Source organism: Theropithecus gelada, chromosome 16, assembly GCF_003255815.1.
Source record: "Theropithecus gelada isolate Dixy chromosome 16, Tgel_1.0, whole genome shotgun sequence".
Taxonomy (NCBI): Eukaryota; Metazoa; Chordata; class Mammalia; order Primates; family Cercopithecidae; genus Theropithecus; species Theropithecus gelada.
Genome location: NC_037684.1, coordinates 1,638,411 through 1,661,406, shown reverse-complemented (window position 1 = coordinate 1,661,406; position 22,996 = coordinate 1,638,411). Strand labels below are relative to the sequence as shown.

At 36.2% G+C, this 22,996-nt stretch overlaps 1 protein-coding gene and 1 pseudogene across 2 annotated transcripts in view; one reads left to right on the top strand and one right to left on the bottom strand.

The window, feature by feature from the left end:
- The window catches only part of NLK (nemo like kinase), a 157,971-nt gene that overhangs the window by 64,768 nt on the left and 70,207 nt on the right, over window positions 1–22,996 (bottom strand). For both annotated transcript variants that reach the window (XR_003116252.1, XM_025363136.1), the window contains exon 2: window positions 6,517–6,646. Coding sequence is in view for 1 of the 2 variants with exons in the window: in XM_025363136.1 (XP_025218921.1) it covers window positions 6,517–6,646 (130 nt within the window). In the remaining variant the exon portion in view is untranslated. The remainder of the gene's footprint in view (window positions 1–6,516; window positions 6,647–22,996) is intronic.
- On the top strand, window positions 13,138–13,308 carry LOC112609929 (annotated as a pseudogene).

Sequence of the window (22,996 nt, the reverse complement as noted above, 5' to 3'; positions counted from 1 at the left end):
CCAGCTAATTTTTGTATTTTTAGTAGAGAGGGGGTTTGACCATGTTGGCCAGGCTGGTATCGAACTCCTGACCTCGTGATCCACCCACCTCGGCCTCCAAAGGTGCTGGGATTACAGGCATGAGTCACTGCACCCGGCCCATTTGCCCTTTTTTCAGTCAAAACCCATCCTGGCACTGTTTTTACTTCTGTCACCAAAGATTCATTTTGTGTGTTCTTGAACTTTACACAAACTGCATAATAAAGAGTAAAGTCTTTTGTGTATAGATTCTTTCATTTACTGTTATGCCTGTGAGATTCATTCATGTTCCTGTGTGAATCAGTGGTTTATCCTTTTTGGTGATGTGTAGTGTGCTATTATTCAACTGGACTATATCACAAAGTACTTATCCAGAGTGCTGTTGGCATACATTCATATTGTTTCCAATTTCTAGCTATTATGTATAATGCTGCTACGAACATTCTTGTACACTCTTTTGGTAAATATATGCATTCATTTCTCTTGAGTGTATACTAAACAGAATTGCTGGGTCATTGGGTAGGTGTATATTTAGCTTTAGTACAAACTGCCAGTTTTCTGAAGTAGTTTTACAAATTTATGCTCTCACTAGCAATGGATTAGAGTTTCAGTTGATCTATGTCCTTGCCAACAGTTGGTATTGTCAGTCTTTTTAATTTCAGCCAGTCTGTTGGGTACATAGGGTTAACTCAATGTCGTTTTAATTTACATTTCTCTGATGCATAATGACTTTGAACACTTTGATATGTTATCCTCTTTTGTGAAATTTTTCATTAAGTCTTTGGGCAAAACATTTTCAGTTATAGAAGCTCTTTATATATGATTCAGTCTGAAAAATATCAAGTAAAACATTTATTTCTAATTGTCTTCCTCAAACACTGAATATTTATTTTAAAAATTGTTCTAGCCCATAATATATCTGGAAATAAGTATTTTATTGGATATATGTCTGAGGTCTGTCTTTTCATTCTCTTAACTTTTGATGAACATTTAGTTCTTAATATTAATGTTAACAGAAATTAACATTAATGGTGTCCAATTTAACAATTTTTTATGGCTGTTTTATCTGTCCAGTTAAGACATCTTTGCTTATCTCAGTCATGAAGATATTTGCCTATGTTTTATTCTAGGAGTTTTATTATTTTACCTTTCAGATTTATGATCCATTTTGAATTAATTTATGTATATGGTATATGGCTAAGGTTAATTTTTTAAATATGGATATCTCATGGACTCAGAACTGTTTATTGAAATGGTCATCCATTCCCCACTGGATTATAGTGGCACCTTTCTTGCAAATCAGGTGAACATGTATGTGGTACGCCAGTTTAGAAACTTTCTGTTTCTGTTGCTCCTTGGATTCAGTCTCAATATCGGACAACAGTCTCAATACCTGGTAGTATGAATTTCTAACTTTATTTAACATCTTTAAGATTGTCTGGGCTATTTTAGATCTTTTGCATTTCCATAAGTTTTAGGATGTTTGTCAATTTCCATACACATATAGACATAAAACCCTGCTGGGACTGTGATTAAGATTACACTAAAATGTATAGCTCTACTTGCGAAGAAAAGACCTATCAATCACATTGAGTCTTCCAATCCATGAACATGGGAGACCGTATTATTTTAAATGTGACAGTAATCTGCCCAGAACCACAAATTTTAGGCACACAGCAAACAAAACCAAATTCCTTGAAAAGTAACATACCTCTAGAGCAGCCTTTGCTTTTTCCAACTCCTTAGCAGCACAACAGTTATTATTAGTTAGCACTTAGTATTACCAATGTCTGAACAGCATGTCTGTATTAAGAGATAGGCCATATCTGTTTTTCCCATATTGTATGATTCTGTAACCTACTTAAGAACCGAAAGGGGTGTTGTATGAGTTAGGTCAGACTACACAAAGGAAAATGAATGAAGTTTCTTTGTCTCATTCTAGCCCTCTCTGGAGCACTCCAGAGCTAGGACAAGAAAAATTAACCCCAAGAGAGAGATCACAGAAGTTATCATTCCAGGCCCTTAGATTTCTTTTTTTCTGTCACTTTCATTCACTCACTCACTCTTCAAATAGAATGGCTGCCTACTGTATACTTAGTGTTATTGTCTAAAGACAAGAAAAACGTCCAAGACTTGTGTCACAGGGGCTCTTGGCAGGAATCAACAGACCCTAAGGGGGCTCTAAATGGGCTTTAGAGGACAAGTGAAAGCCTAAAATGACATTAAAATTGTATATATGTCCATTTTTCTGAGAGGATTCATAGCTTTCATCACAAAGATCCAAAAAACCTAAATCATCACTTTCCTTGCTGATCATATGATAACTATGCATGTGTATACACACAAGCACAAATGCATAGGTGGGTAGACAGAAGATTCTGCCAGATTTTACAAAAGCTCAGACAGATACTAGTAATAAGCCTAAACACCAATTTTTAGAAAGCTAAACCCATTTCTGTTTCCCCAAGTTACTTCATCAAGGTGAATGTGTTCTTTAAGATGGCGAAGTAGGTACTCAGATGTGTGTGTGTATGTGTGTAAAAATTCAGTCAGATCACCTAAAATCAATGAATTTGATACAGTGACTTTGAAGGTTCCTTTCAAAAGAAAATCCAAAGCCTCTCAGGCTTTGTTACTATTCTCTGACACATAAAAAGCCATCCAAATTAAAATCCAACCTTCCTAAAATGACCAAAATCTTTCTAAATGCCATTTTTGTCATGACATCCCTTTCTGTTTCAATCAAATCTTGTTCTCAAAAGGCTCATATTAAGATTTTTCTTCTCTGTGTTTGACGCATCTTTGAGTTTCTAAGTTCGCAACAATTTTTCTCTCTTCTTATTATGGTACTCGCCTGACACCTGAGAAGCTTTAAAAAATCACAGATACCTGGGCCTCAGTCCCAGAGATTACAACTTACTAGGTGTAAGGTAAGACCCATGAGTCTGTGTTTTAAGGCCCCCTATCCAGGGAATCTTTGAATACATTTCTAGGTTTCGGTTGTCCAGAGCTTTGCTATGCACACAGCTGTCCTGGCTTAATGTTTAACCAGGGAGGCAACGCTCCCATAGTACTTTTATCATAGTAGTTATCACATTATGAAAATAATTTCAACTATTTGAAGATAAAGACACCAGAAGCTAATGTAGTTTAGGCATATAGGATGTGCATAACAAATGTTTACTGAATTAATGAATATGGGTTCTACAGCAAGACAGATTTACAGTCCAGTCTGTGCCACCTTAACCTTGGGCAAGTTACGTAACTCCAAGCCTTTGGTTCCTCCTCCACAAAGTAAGGTTAACAAGCCCTATCTGACAAGATTTTTAAGGAGTAAATTAATTAATATATGTAAAGCATCTAGCATATCTCCTGACACACAGCAATATTAAACACACCTCTTCAAAAAGGAAGTGTTTTAAGTCTTTATTGTATCTTCCACATGACCTAGCACTGCACTCCTTATATAGGACACAATAAATAAACATTTGCTGCCTTAACTAGATCAAATACCAGTTGTCTCTTAGACTGGCATTCCACACATACTAGGTATGCTGGCCCTGAGATCCTTTTGGAAATAGATCTCAGAGATAGCAGAGATCCATTATATATAAAATAGTGGTGCTGTGCCATCTTCAACTATGTGCCTCACTTTTAAACACTTTGACAGATGTCACAGGCACTCTTCTATGATAGAGCTCAGCAGCTCCAAACAGTGGTTGTGTGTGTGTTGAGCAGATTTATATGCATTAAAAAAATTTAGTTTCTGCAACAATCATATACAGTTATTTCTGCTTTTACCATGCCTGCTTTGAATATGAAAAAACTTAAAGCTTGGAGAAGTTAACGTCCAAGATGCATCAGTAAAAAACAGTAGAACCAAAATTCAAACCTAGTTCTGACTTTAAAGCATAGCTCTTAGAAACTATATTAGAATTGCTTGTATGTTTTAATCGGTGCGATTTTCACAAATTCAGTTTATTTTTCTTACACTGCTCCCTTTGACACTGTGTTTGTAACTTAATTAGTTATTAGGAATGAGTCTTGAGCAAAAATACCAACTAGACAAACAGCAGTTTATTATACCACCCCTCCTTTATAGAAGAGGCCAAGGTTGGTCTGAATATAGCAAGCCATTGACATCATTAGTAAGTAAATTTCTTTTTTGTCTTTCTTTTTTTTTTTTTTTTTTGAGATGGTATCTCGCTCTGTGCCCAGGCAGTGTCGTGATCTTGGCTCACTGCAACCTCTGCCTCCCAGGCTCAAGCGATCCTCCCACTTCAGCCTCCTAAGTAGCTGGGAATGTAGGCGTGTGCCACCAAACCCAGCTAATTTTTTATTTTTTGTAGAGACAGGGTTTTGCAACGTTGCCCAGGCTGGTCTTGAACTCCTGGACTCAAAAGATTCAGCTGCCTTGGCCTCCCAAAGTGCTGGGATTACAAGCATGAGCCACTGCACCCAGCCCTGAGTAAGCAAATTTCTGATGCCACCCTTCGGATATTTCTTCATCATGGACACCTTTACTTGAGTCTCTGACGATGAAAGAAGGTCTGCACTCTTTGATACTGAGGTGACACACTAAGGTAAGGTCAAGAAATAACTAATAAATAACTAGACATTATTCTAAATTATTTCTAAAATCTGAGGAATTGGTAGTAAAATAGTAACTCAAATGGTATTTTGTTTTGTGTTGTGGTTTTTCTTTTAGAGATGGAGTCCTGCTCTGCACCCAGACTGAAGTGCAGGGGTGATCACAACTCACTGCAACCTTGAATTCCTGGCTCAAGTGATCTTCCCGCTTCAGCCTCCCAAATAGCTGAGACTACAGATCTGTGCCACCACACCCAGCTAATTTAAAAAACTTTCTTCTTTAGAGATGAAGTCTCGTTACATTGTCCAGGCTGGTCTTGAACTCCTGGACTCAAGTGATCTATCGCCTCAGCCTTCTGAGTAGCTAGGATTACAGATGCAGCCATTGTCTCCGGCTTCAAGTGGTATTTTGAAATGTATTAAAACAAGCACATTGCAAGGCAGTTCCAATCGACTAAAACACAGCAATACCCTTTAAAAAAAATTAAGGCAAGAGAATTTCAAGAAGAATAATCAATAAAATGAAATATGTCATACCAAGGAGCTTCGAGTGAACCATATGGTAAGTTTAGTACTCCAGTTTTAACAAATACCTCAAACTTTTGCAAATTTGCTTCTTAAGTGAGACCAAACTTTTGGCCAAAGTTCTCAAGTTTTTTGTGCAAATAAGCACTCAGACTCATAAGAAATCATAATTTTTTTTTCTGATGTTTTTATTGTGGCAATTAAAATAGCATAGGTTGAGTATTATATAAAGAATTTGATGCAGTTTTTCTTTTCACATGAAAATGAAAACATATTCTAATGCTGGCAACCTCCAGGTAAATTTTACATGTATCAACTTTTTAATTCAGGATTAGTTGAAGGGAAGCTCTGTCAAAACACAATGAGTCTATTTGTCTGTAAGTCTTCACATCTCTAAACACAGCCAAAAATAAGCTAGCCTATGTTAACTTAAGGGATGTACTGGGATGTACTGTTTTTATAGGAGAAACTGTTTCCCACATCTCTAACTTAATCTCTGATTTAAAATATTATGAGATAAAGATAAAGCACTTAAAACCAAGGGTCAATTATTTCCACTTAAATCACTCACTACATAAATCACTACACTCTATTTTTGTGTTGAATATTAGTATTATTCCTCGGCTAAATATCAATATTTGCTTTGCATCAATCAATATTTATCTGTCAATCAATCAATGTTAGAATTCACTTGAATTCACTTACACTTGCTCATTGTTCAGTCACAAAAAGGGTCCAATTTGTCTCAGGTTTCCAAGCACCTCAATAAAAACCTTGGTTGTGGTTTCTATTAATAACCTATTTTCCCTACAAATACATGCTCCTTTTCTATGGGCTTTAAACATATTTAATAGCTTGTATTCTTAGAATTAAAAAAGACATTCAGATTGACAAATGAGAGTGCACACCACATTCCAGAAGCCAATGTGAAACTCCTGATTTGAGGTTTAGAGCTTGTGCATGTCATATAATTCATAGTGTAATTTTCAAACCTTCAAATAAAATGCCCATAAAATGGACTCCCCAGCTGTGTCTAATATGCTAAGGTTGAAAACCACTAATCTCAATAGTGAAAATTTAAGACAGTCATAGAGAGACATAAAGAGTATATATAAAAGGAGAGCAAAGCACTGAAAGACTACAGCTTAGAAAACTCTGTGTGTGTGCATCTCTTCCAATAAGAATGTATGAATTGAAAGCCTAACAATAAGTATTCTCCTATAACCTCACTGGTGCGCTTATTTCTTTTCACATTTTGGCATAAAACTGTAGCCAATTTCCAAATTTTACTTATAGGTGCCCTTTTAAACTCTCATTTGCTCTTTACTAATTGAATGCAGGCGGCTTAGGAAATAGTTTCCCCCAAATACCAATTTCACTTACATTATCATGCTTAAAAAAACACAACATCTTCAATTCCCGGAAGACCCTTTTGCAAGAGACCAGATTCTGGAAGACGTTGGGCATCTTTTTGAGTGCTACTCTCTTTCCATCTCTTGGATCTGTTACTGACCTAAAGAAGCAGTATTTGGGGAAGGGGGAAAAAAAAAACAGAGAAATCAGTTCCACACCTTGTTTTCCAATGTTTCAGATCATGACAATATCTTTATCTTAAAACACTCAACATTAAGTCCACTTAATGAAGCTTAAGGTGTCAGTGAGAAAGATAAAAAAGTACATACTAACAATTAATGTTTGGTCACCCACGTCATCTGCCATGCTTTAAAAAAAAAATTCCCTGTCTAAATTTATATAAACAATTACACTTTCTGAGAAGTCACTTTATACATCTGAGGTAGGAGAGGTATTAGTGGTAAAGCCATTTTAAAGACAGGAAAAAACAAACATACAGAAGCCGCATAGATAATATTAATTTGATAAAAGTCAAATTAGTTTTGTGCTTTATTTTCAGAACTACATTGAGAGGGAAGACATGTTCAAACACAATTTAAATATTTTGATTTCTTATGTATATGAACATCTTTTAGTAATACAGATTTCAATATAAGCAGCAGTTGAACAATTTCCCCTCCTTAGAAGTCTGGGTGCCAGCTTAGGGATCCCTCTAGCTCCCAAGTAATGATAACTTCATCCCTTTTATTTCCCAGCTCTTAGTGTGGTAGTTGCTTCTTGTAGTTACTATCTCTTTAACAACTGTGTCCCCCACCACCCGCCCCTTTTAGCCTTCTAATGCCTATATAACCAATTTCCTGTATTATATTTCCCTATGTTTGAAATAGGAGTGTGGTTTCTGTTTTTTTGACTGAACCCAGTTGATACATATTAACCAAATAGTTAAAAGAATATCAGGCCGGGCTCAGTGGCTCACGCCTGTAATCCCTGTACTTTGGGAGGCCAAGATGGTGGATCACCTGAGGTCAGGAGTTTGAGACCAGCCTGGCCAACATGGCGAAACTCAGTCTCTACCAAAAATACTAAAATTAGCTGGGTGTGGTGGCGGGTGCCTATAATCCCAGCTACTTGGGAGGCTGAGGCACAAGAATCGTTTGAACCTGGAGGCGGAGGTTGCAGTGAGCCAAAATTTCTTGACTGCACTCTAGCCTGGGTGACAGAACGAGACTCTGTCTCAGAAAAAAAGAAAGAAAAAATAAATACCAATAAATTGAGTATACGTGGCCAATTGGTCATTTGGCAAATTGACTTTCCATAAATTAACTAACCTAGAGCTTTTTTTTTTTCCTTCTACCTATCATACTAAGATTGGTTGTTCCGGTAGAATTTATTTCCGTCCAATTTATTTGGCTAGATTCCTGCCTAACATTTTCAGCTATTATTCGTTCAGCCCCTGTTCTGATCATCCAATGCTCTGAGTATTTATTCCTCCTAAATTTGTGTCATTTTAAAATTTGAGGCTGGGCTCAGTGGCTCATGCCTGTGTCCCCAGCATTCTGGGAGGCTGAGGCAGGAGGACTGCCTGAGATCAGGAGTTTGAGATCAGCCTGGGCAATACAGCAAGACTGTGTCTGTATTTTAAAAAAACGAAAAAAAAAAATTGATTCATGTGGCATTAATGTCTCTTTCTAAGTTATTAATTAAAGTTTAGAATAGGACTGAGAATAGATCTCTGCAACAGATAGAAGACTAGAAATCATCAACAAGACTGACATTCAATCATTAATCTTGGGTATGGATATTCAGTTACTCATTCAATGAATTACAATCACTCAGGAAATCAGACACTCATCAAATTGCTTTCCTGAAAATAAAAATTCCTATTATCTACGTATCTGTCTAAAAACCATTATCAAACTTCTTTATGGATTCATTTTAGTGATCACTACTTCCTTTTCTAAGTGCTCGTGAAACTCTGAAATTATGTATTCTAGTATTTTTTTTTCCTTAACATAGTGCTATCTCTATTGAGTATTCTAGTATTTTTTAAGAACACGATGGCTTCACTTTCTTCCATTGGCCAAAATTTTGATAAAACAAGTATTATCTATTATTATTATTTTTTAGAGACAGGGTCTCACCGTCACCCAGGCTGGAGTGCAGTGGCACAATTATAGATTACTGCAGCCTGGAACTCTTGGGCTCAAGTAGTCTTCCTGCCTCAGCCCTCTGAGTAGCTGGGACTACAGGCAATTGTGAGTTTTCAATAGCTCCATATGTAACTCAAGTAGGCCAGGAGACCTAACATTCATGACTGTTGCTTAAAAAATACCAACCTAGGCAGGGTGCAGTGGCTCACACCTGTTAATCCCAGCACTTTGGGAGGCTGAGGCTGAGACAGGAGTATCACTTGGGGCCAGGAGTTCTAGACCAGCCTAGGCAACACAGTGAGACCCTGTATCTCACATACACACACACACATACACACACACACCCCCCCCCCCCCCGCCAAATCTGCAATACTGATTAAAATCCACATAAACTAGAAAATAGGAGGGGACACTGATATATTGCTATATTCAAACTATTAGTCGTACTTTTTTTCTGTTTAAATATACTACTCCAGTATCTAGCTACTAGAAGAGAAAAATATCAATGAAATACGAAAAAGGGAAAACTTCAGATAACACATTGTATTCAACTGTCATGTCTCTTTGGTCTTCTCTAATCTAGAAGTTATTTGGCATGTCTTTCACGACTGCCATTTTTGAAATATATAGACCAGGCCAGTTACCTTGAAGACTAGCCCTTAATTTGGGTTTGGTGTTTTCTCATAACTAGATTCAGATTACCCATTTTTGACAGAAACAACAAAGAACTGATGCCTTCTCAGTGCATCATCTCAGGAGGCATATAATGTCAATAGGTCTCATTACTGCTGATAACTTTAATCACTTGAATGAGGTGTCTGCCAGGTTTCTCCACTATAAGGTTACAATTTTTTTCCCTTTGTAACTGTGTAAATATCCTATTCCTCACTGAACTTTGATCCATTAACTTTAGTATCCATTCACGATTTTTGTCGAAATCAATTATTACGATGGTTGCCAAATGACAATAATTTTAGTATCTTTAACAGTTAGCCAGGCACAATAAATATTAGTTTTAAAACATGAGGTAAACTGATTTAACACAATGCCCTTTCCAAAGGCCTCATACAATACTTCTTCCTAACTTCTGACTACTACTTACTGGTCACCCTATTATGGTTAGAAAAGCCACTAAAGGAGATAAACCCACTCCTGAAAATACTTGACGCAGGCTCAAGGTGAGTACTGTGTCTTGTAATATTTTAAAGTAAAATTCACAAAGCAGTATTTTATTATTCATGCAAAAGCCAGTCATGCCTGTAGCTGGCAACAATATAACTCTAATGAATGTGAATGGCAGTGCAGTAATTTCATGCCATGTTGAGTTTGTTCTCTCTTAACTTGAGGTAGCAGATGCTTTGGTTCAGCACAAATAGTACCACAGAACACAGATAAGTGTGGAAGCATGTTATACAGGAATTCTTTTATTTTCCTTGTTACTCAAAGGCTTGAGGCGCTTAGTTTCTCTGCTGCTGCAATACCCTGGTTATTCTAACGGCACTTGCTAATGAAGTTCCAGCTGTAGAGATAATGAACAACACTTAGGACAAGTTTCTTCATTTCAGAAAAAAAAGGAGCCATCCTTATACCTACAATTCTGGGGCAGTTACTTTCTCTGCTAAACACTGGATGCCTTAAATAAGACAGTGCATCTGTCATTTCATCTGATTCCCTTCTTAAACAGTCAAGTTTTACTAACAGGAGTTTACTTTCTAAGTCTTAAATTAATACTTCAAACAGCATGTTTAAGAGTCATGAGAAAGAATCCTTCCTTACACTTGTCCAGAGTTTATCAATATTTCTTTGTCCTCACAAATTCAACTGTTTTTTAAAAAGCCAGAAGAATCCACAAGTCATTTTTCAGAGAGATATGGAATTGATCAAAAGAGTACAATAACAAAACAGGAAGCATTTTAGATCTGTTGTGGTCATTTTGTTGAGTCTTCTTAATCCCAGAAAATTGAACACTGCCACAAATCTGCTTAAATTACTGACAAGCAGAAAAGTTGTAATGAAACAAAAGTGAAACTTATTACTGGGAATACTTTCTCAGCCACTAAAATGTCACTTAAAACATCTTTAAACTAGACAGCAAGAATCTCCAAGAAATTGTTTCTCTTTCATTTTTATGTGAAGAATCCCCCATGTTTTAGCAGTTTTAAAGTTCATGTTTCTGATACATATTTTTAGCTATTCAAAGCAAATACATAATATAATTTAAAAAGTGCTTCAACTTGGTTTAAGAAAATCAGGTTCTTCTAATTCTATTCACATAAAGTTGTAATCAGCAATCCTCCATTTCTTGCTACACATACTACAATATGTCAACTACACCAATACAGTACATATCTCAGTAATAGAACCTCCTAACTACACTCTAAATATTTAGATTATTGCCTTCACATTTATTTTGAAATTCATTTCCTTATTTTTACTTGTATTTAGATTAAGTCTGTTTCAGAAAACAATAGCAAACTGGGGCAAAATTTTTGACAACAAACAAGTCTAGGAAATGTATCCTATTTGTACCTTGGTCCTTGTTTTATGTTCAAGGATACATAAGAAATTTATGTAATAAGTTATGGAATAACAAATTTATTTTTATTTCTCACTGGTCTTTCTAATTGCAATTTTAACAGGCTATAATTTGTGTGCACTCCACCACATTATATAGAGTTGTACACAATTTAGAAGAAATCTTTCTAGGCTTTTCCCCCATTCAAAACACATAAATAGGCCGGGCGCGGTGGCTCAAGCCTGTAATCCCAGCACTTTGGGAGGCTGAGGCGGGTGGATCACGAGGTCAGGAGATCGAGACTATCCTGGCTAACATGGTGAAACCCCGTGTCTACTAAAAGTACAAAAAACTAGCCGGGCGTGGTGGCGGGCGCCTGTAGTCTCAGCTACTTGGGAGGCTGAGGCGGGAGAATGGCGTGAACCTGGGAGGTGGAGCTTGCAGTGAGCCGAGATCACACCACTGCACTCCAGCCTGGGAGCACAATGAGACTCTGTCTCAAAAAAAAAAAAAAAAAAACACACATAAATAAAAAATGGATTCTCATCTTCTATATTTAATGTATCCTATTAGCTGAGTTCTTTTCTCATTTGTTTGTTTATCCAAGTTTGGTAATTGTTGGGTTAGCTGTATGCATTAAGAAAGAGATCCTTTTCCAATTTATTAGGATATATAAAATGATTCCCAAATTTGCTAATTTGTATTACAAAGAAAAAAGGCCTTATACAACAGATAAACCAAGGCTGAGAAACAGTTCATTCTTTTCTTCATATCCTCCTAATCCTCCTAATATTGAATAATATTAGGAGGAGCAAATAATATTAGGAGCAGCAAAATATCTATATTTGACTCAAAGAGTTAAATAAGAACTTAAACATCCTCTAACTCTGTGTTTAATGAACTAAAAATAGCAAAGATCTCAGCAGATAAGACAGCACTGGGCCATTCTGATCTGTAGTGAGACACCTGAGGGTGCTGATAATGGAGGAAGGATAAGGAACAGGTAAGCCATCCAGTATCATTTTCAAGTACTTAGTACTAGTGAGTGAAACCTAACTCTTAAGACCCTTTCAGTCCCCACCAATAATACTGGATAAGTTAAAACGTAGCTAAATCATTTTATGATAATTCTTGTGGTCTTGGGAATATTTAATTGTTTTTTAGATCATGAATTAATTAGTTCCATCCATACTGTAGATGTTGGGGAGATACAGAGACTTCCTCCTCAGTCACTGTTCAATATGTCTACGAGGAGTATTGAACTGCCTGCAGGAAAACTGCCATGCCAGATTTTCTCATGTTAGGGGGTGAACATGATACAGCCCAGTCTGCCAAGTCTAGGTAGTTTTCATGGCCCACTAGTCACAGTCCTTGCTTAGAAACAGACCTACGAATATTGCATGGGGAGGAAAACCAGTTGAAACAATGAAGGAAAGGTTTCTAGGCAAAGCCACAAATGAAAATAATTCACAACTACATCTCCCTCTTGCATTTTAACAACTTTGTCTAGGCAAGAAGAGGTTACAAAGGGCAAGTAAAACTAAAAATATGTCACACAAAAATGCACTTACTTTTAATCTCACTGATGACTTCCTGAAAGATATGTGTTCAGTAATAGGAACATTGAGGACTAGAAAAAAATTTGTATTTAACAAATGGCAATTTTTGTTGCACATTAGGTTTATGTAAGGATAGAAAACATTTGAAAGAAAAAGACAGTTTTATTCACATGGTAGGTTTGTGACAGTGTGGCTTTGCAGATGTCAAAAATCTTAATGAATTTAGAAATAAAGCTCACATCAGAAAACTTTGTTCTGAATTGTCATAGAGCATACTTTAATATTTTAATGGCTAATATTTTAATAATTACTTAATACAAAATGTGAACAATATGCCTGAAGTTAAAAGCAAATTGAACATATCAACAGTAAAAAACATTTTTGAAATAAAAGAGGCCCTTCGCCTGGTTGCACTCCTGAAAGCAAGATGGGTCACCAGCAGCTCTACTGGAGCCACCCATGAAAATTCGGCCGGGGTTCTCACACTTGTTGCATCTGCTCAAACCAGCATGCTCTGATCCTGAAACATGGCCTCAATAGGTGCTGCCAGTGTTTCCATCAGTATGTGAAGGATATAGGTTTCATTAAGTTGGACTAAATGATCTTTGTTGAATGAATTATCCAAGGCATCCACTCAATGAAAAAAACCATGTTAGCTCTGTATACATAAAATAAAAAATTTTAAAAATATAAATGAGGAAATGTGAATATGGCTTAGAATTAGTTATAAATAATATGTCCATATTTTCTAGAGATGCATACTTATAAGTATAAATAGGTGAAATGACATGAGATCTAGGATTTGTTTTAAAATACTTCAGCAACAATAAAAAAATAGTTGAAACAAATGAAGCAGATCTTATTAAATACTGAATCTAGGTGGTGGGTATAATGGGGTCTAATTATACAAACGGAAAATAATGTAAGTTTGAAATTTTCAAAATAAAAATAAAATGAAATTTATAAAAAATACTATTTATAATATTAAAAATATGTAATATCTGGGATTAAAGCTAACAGATGCTACACAAGACTTCTATACAAGATGTTTAAAAAATATTACAGAGCAAAATTAAAGAATAAAAGGAAAGATGTATCATATTCATGGACTCAACATTGTAAAATTTTCAGTTCCTCCCAAATTGATGGGGGGGATAGATGAAGTAGTTTTAAAGTTTTTCTATAAATTCAAGTGTTCTAAGGACAGCTAAAACACTTCAAGAAGGATAGGTCGGTTTGGAAAAGTTGCTTTACTAGGTATGAAGACATAATAAAGCTACAGTAATTTACATAGTGTAATTTTGGTACAAAGATAGATGAAATAGAAATAATCTAAAAAGAGACTATCGCCTATATGAACACTTGACTTACCAAAAAGTTGGCTCTGCAGAGCAGTGGAGACAGGAAGGTTGTGTCAGTTATTAAGCTATTCTCTCTCAGCTTCAAACCCATCCACCTAAACACTGCTCTATAATGCTGTGGAGCTAAACTCTACAAACCACATTTTGGTTTTGACAACTGGCTCCATGTTAGGCTCTGCCAACAGAAGGTTGTAGAGGGAGAATGCAAGGCTGGAGGAGGAAGAAGGGACTTGCTCCTCCTATGGGCTTCCTGTCTGTTTCTTGTTTCTGTGACACCCAAGCAATACTTCTTCACTCCCAGCAATAGTACCTTCTTATAGCAGTAGCTGAATTCAGTTTATAGTTCTGCCAAAACTTGCAGAACTAGCCTCACCACATCTTTCATGCCAGATACCAGCATCAGTGAGCCAGTATCCTCTCCTCAGACATCATGGGGTTCTAAATTTAATAATTCCAACCTCTTCCCTTTATTCTTCCTGTTGTGGGGTGCAAACCGCTACTTTTGTGATATCTTATGTGTTTTCTTCTTGCATTTTTAGTTATCTACTTGACAACTTTATACCTAATTAACATTTTTTCCCATATTAAACTCTGTTTAAATAACTGGTGTGGTTTCTTTCTCCTGATTGAACCCTGTCAGATATAGTATCTTTTCAATCTATGTTATTGGAACCATGAAATATCCACATGGAAAAGTAAGATGAACCTCCAAACCTACTTCACACTATACACAAAAATGAATTCCAGGTAGGATGTAGATATAAATGTGAAAATCAAAATCACATCGCTTTTAGAAGATAACATATAGAAGAATATGATATTAAGGCAGGGAAGGATTTCATCAGTTGAACACAAAAAGCACTAATCACACTGGAAAATATTGATATATTTGACTACTTTAAAATCAAGAACGTCTTTTCATAACTACATTGTTAAGAGAGTAAAAATGCATGTCACATAGGAGAAGATGCCCGCAACACTTATAAGGAACAAAGGGCTCTTATCCAGATGTATACAGAATCCTACAAATCAATTTTTTTAAAGTCTAACAATAGCAAATGTTTTGTTAAGATGAAGAGCAATGGAAATTCTTATAGTTTAGGAAGGTAAACTGTTATAATCACTTTGGAAAACAAGTTGACATTATCTATTAAGTCAAAAATATATATACACTATGACCTGGCAATTTGACTCCTAGGTATATAATCAAAAGGAATATGCATATCTATACATTAAGACACATGCAAGCATATTCAGAGCAGCAATATTTGTAATACCCTTAAAACTGGAAATAGCTTAAATATCCACAAACAGAATGTTTAATATATAATATACAGTATACAAATTGTAGTATATTCAAACAACGGAATACTCTCCAGCAATTAAAATAAACTACTGCTATATGCAACAACATAGACAAATCTTACAAACATAATTTTGAACAAAAGAAATCAGTCACAATAAATATATACTACCAGATACCATTTCCATAATATTTTTTTTAAAAAGGCAAAGTTAAACTATAATGTTTAGGGATGCACACTTAGGAGACAGAAACTGCTGGGAAAGGAAGTAGTTAGCATAAAAGTTAGGATAGTGATTATCTTGGGAGGGGAGGACAACGATGGTAGAGTGTCAGAGGCATTTGAACTAGAGCAACTCCATCTTGAGTAAGGGGTGGGTAAAATGAGGCTGAGACCTACTGGGCTGCATTACCAGGAAGTTAAGGCATTCTGAGTCACAGGATGAGATAGGAAGTCAGCACAAGATACAGGTCATAAAGACCCTGCTGGTAAAACAAGTTGCAGTAAAGCAGTCAGCTAAAATCCACCAAAACCAAGATGGTGATGAGTGACCTCTGGAATTATAATACATTAGCATGCTAAAAGACACTCCCACTAGCGCCATGACAGTTTACAAATGCCATGGCAACACCAAGAAGTTACCCTATATGGCCTAAAAAGGGGAGGCATAAATAATCTATCCTTTGTTTAGCATATAATCAAGAAATAATCATAAAAATGGGCAACCAGCATCCCTCAGGGCTGCTCTGCCTATGGAGTAGCCATTCTTTTATTCCTTTACTTAAGTAAACTTGCTTTCACTTTATGGACTTGCCCCGAATTTTTTCTTGTGTGAGATCCAAGAATCCTCTCTTGGGGTATGGATCCAGAAGGGACAGGGGACTTCTGGGTACTGGTGATGTCCTGTATCTCACTTGAATGGTGGTTATAGAAGTCTGCACTTTGTGATATGCCACTGAGTTACACATTTTATTTTGTGTATGTGTGTTACTAAATTAGAAAGGTTTTTTAAAAAGGCAAACTGCCCAGCTTAATTTTCTAGCACAAAAAAAGTATTTTAGCTTAAACCTGTATAATGAGTAACTTTTTAAAAGGATGAGTCTTTCCATTATTTTTCATATAGATATACATCTATACCAGCCCAAAGAACTTTGTCACTTCTTTCCCTGTGCCAAATTCATTCTGTAGAAACGAGCATACTATAATGTCTTTTTTATGTTGTAGTAGAATCCCAAAGGAATCTGCTTGCTTAAAAAAATAAACATTTTCTTCATCATTACACAAGAATACATTATTAGGAAGCATTCCACAGGAAAGTGCTGTCAGCAAATTTAGGACTACAGCCCCACCCCTAATCTAATCACAATCTCCTAACTTCTTCCATTGTGAAGCAAAACGCTGAAGCAGCTACAACATATAGATGTGCTTCAGGTTTTCAATTAGCCTGTTAAAAATAACCAAACCCAAAAATATTACAAAAACAAAACAAAACAGGAGGCAGGACTTCCAGCTGTGGCAAACTGAAGAGGTCAGCAAATCCTTTCCCCTCAAAACAACTATAAAACTAGACAAAAGTGTCAAAAACAGCCATTTTGGGACTCCAGAAAATGGCCAAAGTCAAATGACAAATTTAAGTGTTTTTACAAAAAACTGCTGAAATTTGTGTAAGAATAGTGGGAGTCACAGCTTGGGGTTGCTTCTTACCCCACCCCTGCCACACCCTACCCAAGCACCAGTACGTCTAATAGTTCCTGGGCAAGGCTGGCTACAAAACCCAGCAGCTTCATTGTCGCAGGGAGCTAACATGATTTGAAGGACAGGGCAAAAAACCCACACCCAGTAGCGTTGTGGGGTCAAAGCATTAAACCCAACTAGAAAAGAACAGAGAAAGCCTATACTCTGTTATTCAAAGGCTACTGTCCTGGTTGAGAAGAAGGGCAGACTATCAGAAATCCAGAAATTTAACAAGCAGATTCTGGAAATGAGAGAGTCACAGAGGGGGGCTAAACTCCCCACACAGTCCTGGCTAACTGATGGCTAAATATATGTCCAGAGGAGACTGGAGAGAGCCTGAACTCTCCATAGATCTCTTGCTGACTGAGAGGCTTCCTGCATGTGAGGAAAAACTGAGAGGGCTCAGCAGAAAATAAAAGCTGGGCAAATTTGAAAACTACATGCTCTCCCAACACACAAACACACACACACACACACACACACACACCCCAAAAGATATAAGCCTTACTAGCTCAAAATGCTTGAGCACCTTTAACCAACAGCCAACCACTCAGCTATGCAGACACAAGCAGGACTCCAAGAAAGCTAGGCTAAAAATTAAAAAAAAAACAAAACTGAACAGAGACCCGAGTTGGCTGCACCTCAGTGGGGAGAGAGATTCTGCACATTAAGTCTGCATGTGTCATTTAAGAATAAGCAATTATATATAATAACAATAATGACAACTGTCAGGGGCGAGGAAAATCAGAACCAGAGCTGTTACGCTGTATTATCTAATACGTCCAGTTTTTAGCAAAAACATTCCACAACATGTAAAGAAACAGGAAAATGTGTCCCATACTCAAGTGAAAAAAAAAAGTCAATAAAAACTGTTTCTGGACAGGCACAGTGGCTATTGCCTGTAATCCCAGCACTTTGGGAGGCCAAGGTGGGCAGATCTCCTGAGATCAGGAGATTAAGACCAGCCTGGCCAACACGGTGAAACCCTGTCTCTACTAAAAATAAAAAAAAAAAAAATTAGCCAGGCATGGTGGCATGCATCTGTAATCCCAGTTACTTGGGAGGCTGAAGCAGGAGAATAGCTTGAACCCGGGAGGCAGAGGTTGCAGTGAGCTGAGATTGCGCCACTACACTCCAGCCTGGGCAACAGATCAAAAAAACAAACAAACGAACAAACAGAAACTGTTTCTGAGTGGGTTCAGATGTCCCACTCAGAAAAAGACTCCCAAACTAGCTATCATAAATATGCTCAAAGAATTAAAGGAGACCTGTTTAAGAAATTAAAATACGGTGACAATGACTCAACAGGGAATATCAACACAGAAGTAGAAACTACAAAAACAGAACAAAATCAAATTCTAGATTTGAAAAGTACATATGAGAAACAAAGAAGAAAGTTTGAGAAAATGAACAAAACCTCAGAGATCTATGCAATAATACTGAGGATACCAACATGCATGCAATGGGAATATCAGGAGGAAAGGAGCAAGAAAGAGGCAGAATAAGTATTTGAAGAAAAGAAATGATGGTTGAAATATTTCCAAATTTGATGAAAAATAATCTACAGATCCAAAAAGTTGTCAAAAAACAAAAACAAAACCCAAGTAGGATAGACACAAAGAAATCCATGCCTAGACACTTCATAGTCAAACATCAATTCAAGTCAAAGAAAAACTCCAAAAATACCAAGCGAAAAATAACAATATGATAAATCACTGACTTCTCATCAGAAATAATGGAAGTCAGAAGGCAGTGGAATGCCATATTTTAGTGAAGAAAGCAAAACTTCTATATCCGACTAAAAAGAGCCTATCCTTCAAAAATAAGTCCAAATGAAAATATTCCAAGATATATATATATATGTAAGCAATAAATAATCTAAAGATGAACTTAAGAAAACAATTTCATTCACAACAGAATCATAAAGAATAAAATACTTAAAGAATAAATTTTAAAAAGAAGTGTAAGACATAGAATGCAAACTACAAAACATTGCTGAGATAAATCAGAGAAGATTTAAATAAAGGAACACTTCATATTCATGGATTAGAAAACTCAATGGTGTTAAGATGACAATTCTCCTCATAGTGACTTATAGATTCAATGTAATCCCAGTCAAAATTGGAACCCTTTTACATGACTGGTAAGACTGTACAATGGCACATCTACCTTGGAAAACAGTTTGCCTGCATCTTAAAAAAATAAACATAAACTTACCATGACCCTGCAACTCCACTCTTAGGTGTCTACGCAGGGGAAATGAAAACTTAAGTCCACACAAAGACTTATATGTAAATATTCATAGCAGCATTATTCATAATAGTAAAAAACTGGAAAGTGTTAAATCCATTACCTAGTGAATGCATAAACAAACTATGATACATCTATACAACAGAACAAACTTTTATTTATTACCACATGGATAAACCTCAAAAACATTATGCTAAGTGAAAGAAGTCAAACACAAAAGACTACATAATATATTATATCACTTACAAGAAATTCTTGGAAAAAACAAATGTGTAGAGACAGAACATTTCAGTGGTTGCCTGGGGTTGGGAGTGGGTTACTATTAATGAGCAAGTCTTTTGGGGTGATGAAAATATTCTAAAATTGGGTGGTAGTGATGGTTGTATAACATCATAAATTAAAAGGCACTGAATTATATACGTACGATGGGTAAATTTTACGGTATATGAATTATGCCTCAATAAAGTTGTTAGGACAAAAATCATCACCATAGAATATTAACTGTTTACAATATTATAGGCACTATTCTGATTTTATTCTGTACAGTTTCCTTCTATCCCCTTTGATATATAGTTTTCCCATTCATCCAAATAGGTCACATATTAACCACTTATTTAAACAAACAGGAATCACCTGGAAATCTTAAAATCTTAAAACGTAGATAGATTCCTTGTGTCTGGGGTGGGGAATTGAGATTCTCAGGTAACGTTGCTGCTGGTATTAAGGCTTCTAAAGATATTATATTGGTATTTTGGTTAAATATTAAATCTAGTAATTAATATATAGAAAGCATGTGATTTTAATACATCTGGCCGGCCGGGCGCGGTGGCTCAACCCTGTAATCCCAGCACTTTGGGAGGCCGAGGCGGGTGGATCACGAGGTCAGGAGATCGAGACCATCCTGGCTAACATGGTGAAACCCCGTCTCTACTAAAAAAATACAAAAAACTAGCCGGGCGTGGTGGCGGGCGCCTGTAGTCCGAGCTACTCGGAGGCTGAGGCAGGAGAATGGCGTAAACCCGGGAGGCGGAGCTTGCAGTGAGCCGAGATCGCGCCACTGCACTCCAGCCTGGGTGACACAGCGAGACTCCGTCTCAAAAAAAAAAAAAAAAAATACATCTGGCCTTCCCACTAGCCAGGGTACAACTTTCCATTTATTCAAACTTGTTTTATACTTGCTATTAAAGTTTTAGTATTCATATATACACAGAACATTATGTTAAAGTATTTTATGTGTGTCACTGTAAACGGGTATATACTTGTTGCTATATTATCTATTGTTAAAATACAGTAACATGCTTTACTTAAAATTTGCAACATTCTAAATTCAATTATTATGCTGCTTAATTTTTCAGATTTTCAGGATATATAACAATCATTTGAATTCTGATAGTTTAATTTCCTTCTTGCATATATCCGTACCTTGTTTTCTTAACTTTTATATAATAGCTAACATTTGATATGAGGCACCGCTATTTTACTTTTTAACAGAAGATGCCTTTACTTTTCCTTTTAGGCTAATGTTAAATCTTAGTTACAAATATATATGAAAAACCCTACATTTCTTTTATACTTTTTTGAATTGTCAGGAATGTATGTTAAAAGACAGAGTATCCCTCTGTTGCCCCGGCGGGAGCACAGTGACGTGATCTTGGCTACAACCTCGCTTCCTGGATTCAAGTGATTCTCTTGCCTCCTGAGTAGCTGGAACTATAGGCACATGCCACCAGATCTGGCTAATTTTTGTATTTTTAGTAGAGATGAGGTTTCACCATGTTGGCCAGGCTGGTCTCAAACTCCTGACCTCAAGTGATCCAGCTACCTTGGTCTCCCAAAGTGCTGGGATTACAGGTGTGAGCCACCGTGCCCAGTCTGTTAATTTTTATAAGACATTTTTAGGATATTTTCAAATATTTGGGGCACATCATGATTTTCACTAATTTTCTTTTTTAATGTACTAGGTTATAAACCCTTGAGAGCACAAGGATTCTACTGATATATGTCTCTTTGTATCCTTCCAGTGCCTAGAACAGTATCCCATCCCAGGTCAATGAACATTGTTTTAATTGATTTTACTATTTTTCCTAGTAATGAAATGGATTATATTAATAGTTTGACTTACACAGAACCAATTTTGAATTTCTATACTAAATCTCACTTGGTCATGGTGAATATTATTTTTAACTGTTGGATACCTTTTAATATGTGTTCTATTTACATTATTCTTAGAGTTTTTTCATCTATATTCATCAACAAGCCTGCCTTCAATCTTATGTTCTGACCTTAGTAGGCACCATACCTGTCTGCCTCACAAAATAAACTGGGTAAACTTCAATTTACTTCAGTGTTTAGTAGCTATTTCTTTTTTTTCCCCTTTTCCTTTTTTTTTTTTTTTTTTAAGACAGAGTTTCGCTCTTGCTGCCTAGGCTGGAGTGCAAGGGCATGGTCCTGGCTCACTGCAACCTCTGCCTCCCAGGTTCAAGCAATTCTCCTGCCTCAGCCTCCCGAGTAGCTGGGATTACAGGCGCCGCGACCATGCCCAGCTAATTTTTGTATTTTTAGTAGAGACAGGGTTTCACCATGTTGGCCAGGCTCGTCTTGAACTCCTGACCTCAGGTGATCCACCCACCACGGCCTCCTAAAGCGCTGGGATTACAGGCGTGAGCCACTGTGACTGGCTTAGTAGCTATTCCTATGATATACATATTACACACTTAAAAATATTCACCAGTGATTCCATAGGATTCTTGTGCTTCCTATTGCAACTAGTGTATTCAAAATACCCAGTTGTGTAGTGTTTTTAATTTTTGTTATCTAGTTTCTAAAGTTAAAAAATTTTTTAATTATTCATTTCAGTAGTTTTCATCTTAATTTTGTCTATCTTACTCTGTTCTTTTCTTAAGTCCTTTTGGGATTAACCAGTACATTATATCTACTCTATTTTTTCTTGTTGAAATTGGCATGTAGAGTTGAACAAAATTATGAGTTAAGCTATGCCAGCCTCATGATAATTGGTGAGGGGGATTTTTTATGTCTTTCAAGTAGTATAGTTTTATTGTAGTATGTATTTCTTTTTCATTTGGTTGAAAATCTGTTTTCTTATTCATTTCCAATTTTATTGCATCATAATCTGAGGATGCTGTATGTAAAATTTACGTCGAAAGTATTTACTACAAAATTGTGTGTATTCAAATCTGTGCATCTAAAGCAAAGTGCTCAGGCCTACTACTTCCATTTCATTCCCTTAAAAATTTATCTTACTACACTACTGATGGCAATTACATTTTTGTTTTTTTTTTCTCATAGTGAGATATTATCTCTTATTCAAGTGTTTGCTATACAGCTCTATTATTTATTGGTTTTTGTGCATTCCTTGTTTTCCTGTTACAAGGAATATATCTGTTAGCATATAAGAAGCAGTATATAAGACATACCTCAATTTTACAAAAGTTCTAGAATATTTTATTTATATTCATTATATACGAATTGAAATTACTATAAAATGGTAATATAAATTGAAATGCTATAGTGTTAATATAAATAAAACACACTGTATAAAAGAATTTATTTAGTTGAAGGTAAGTTCTAAATACGCAAAATTTTCTGAAAGCTAAATAGAAGAAATTAATGTTGCTTG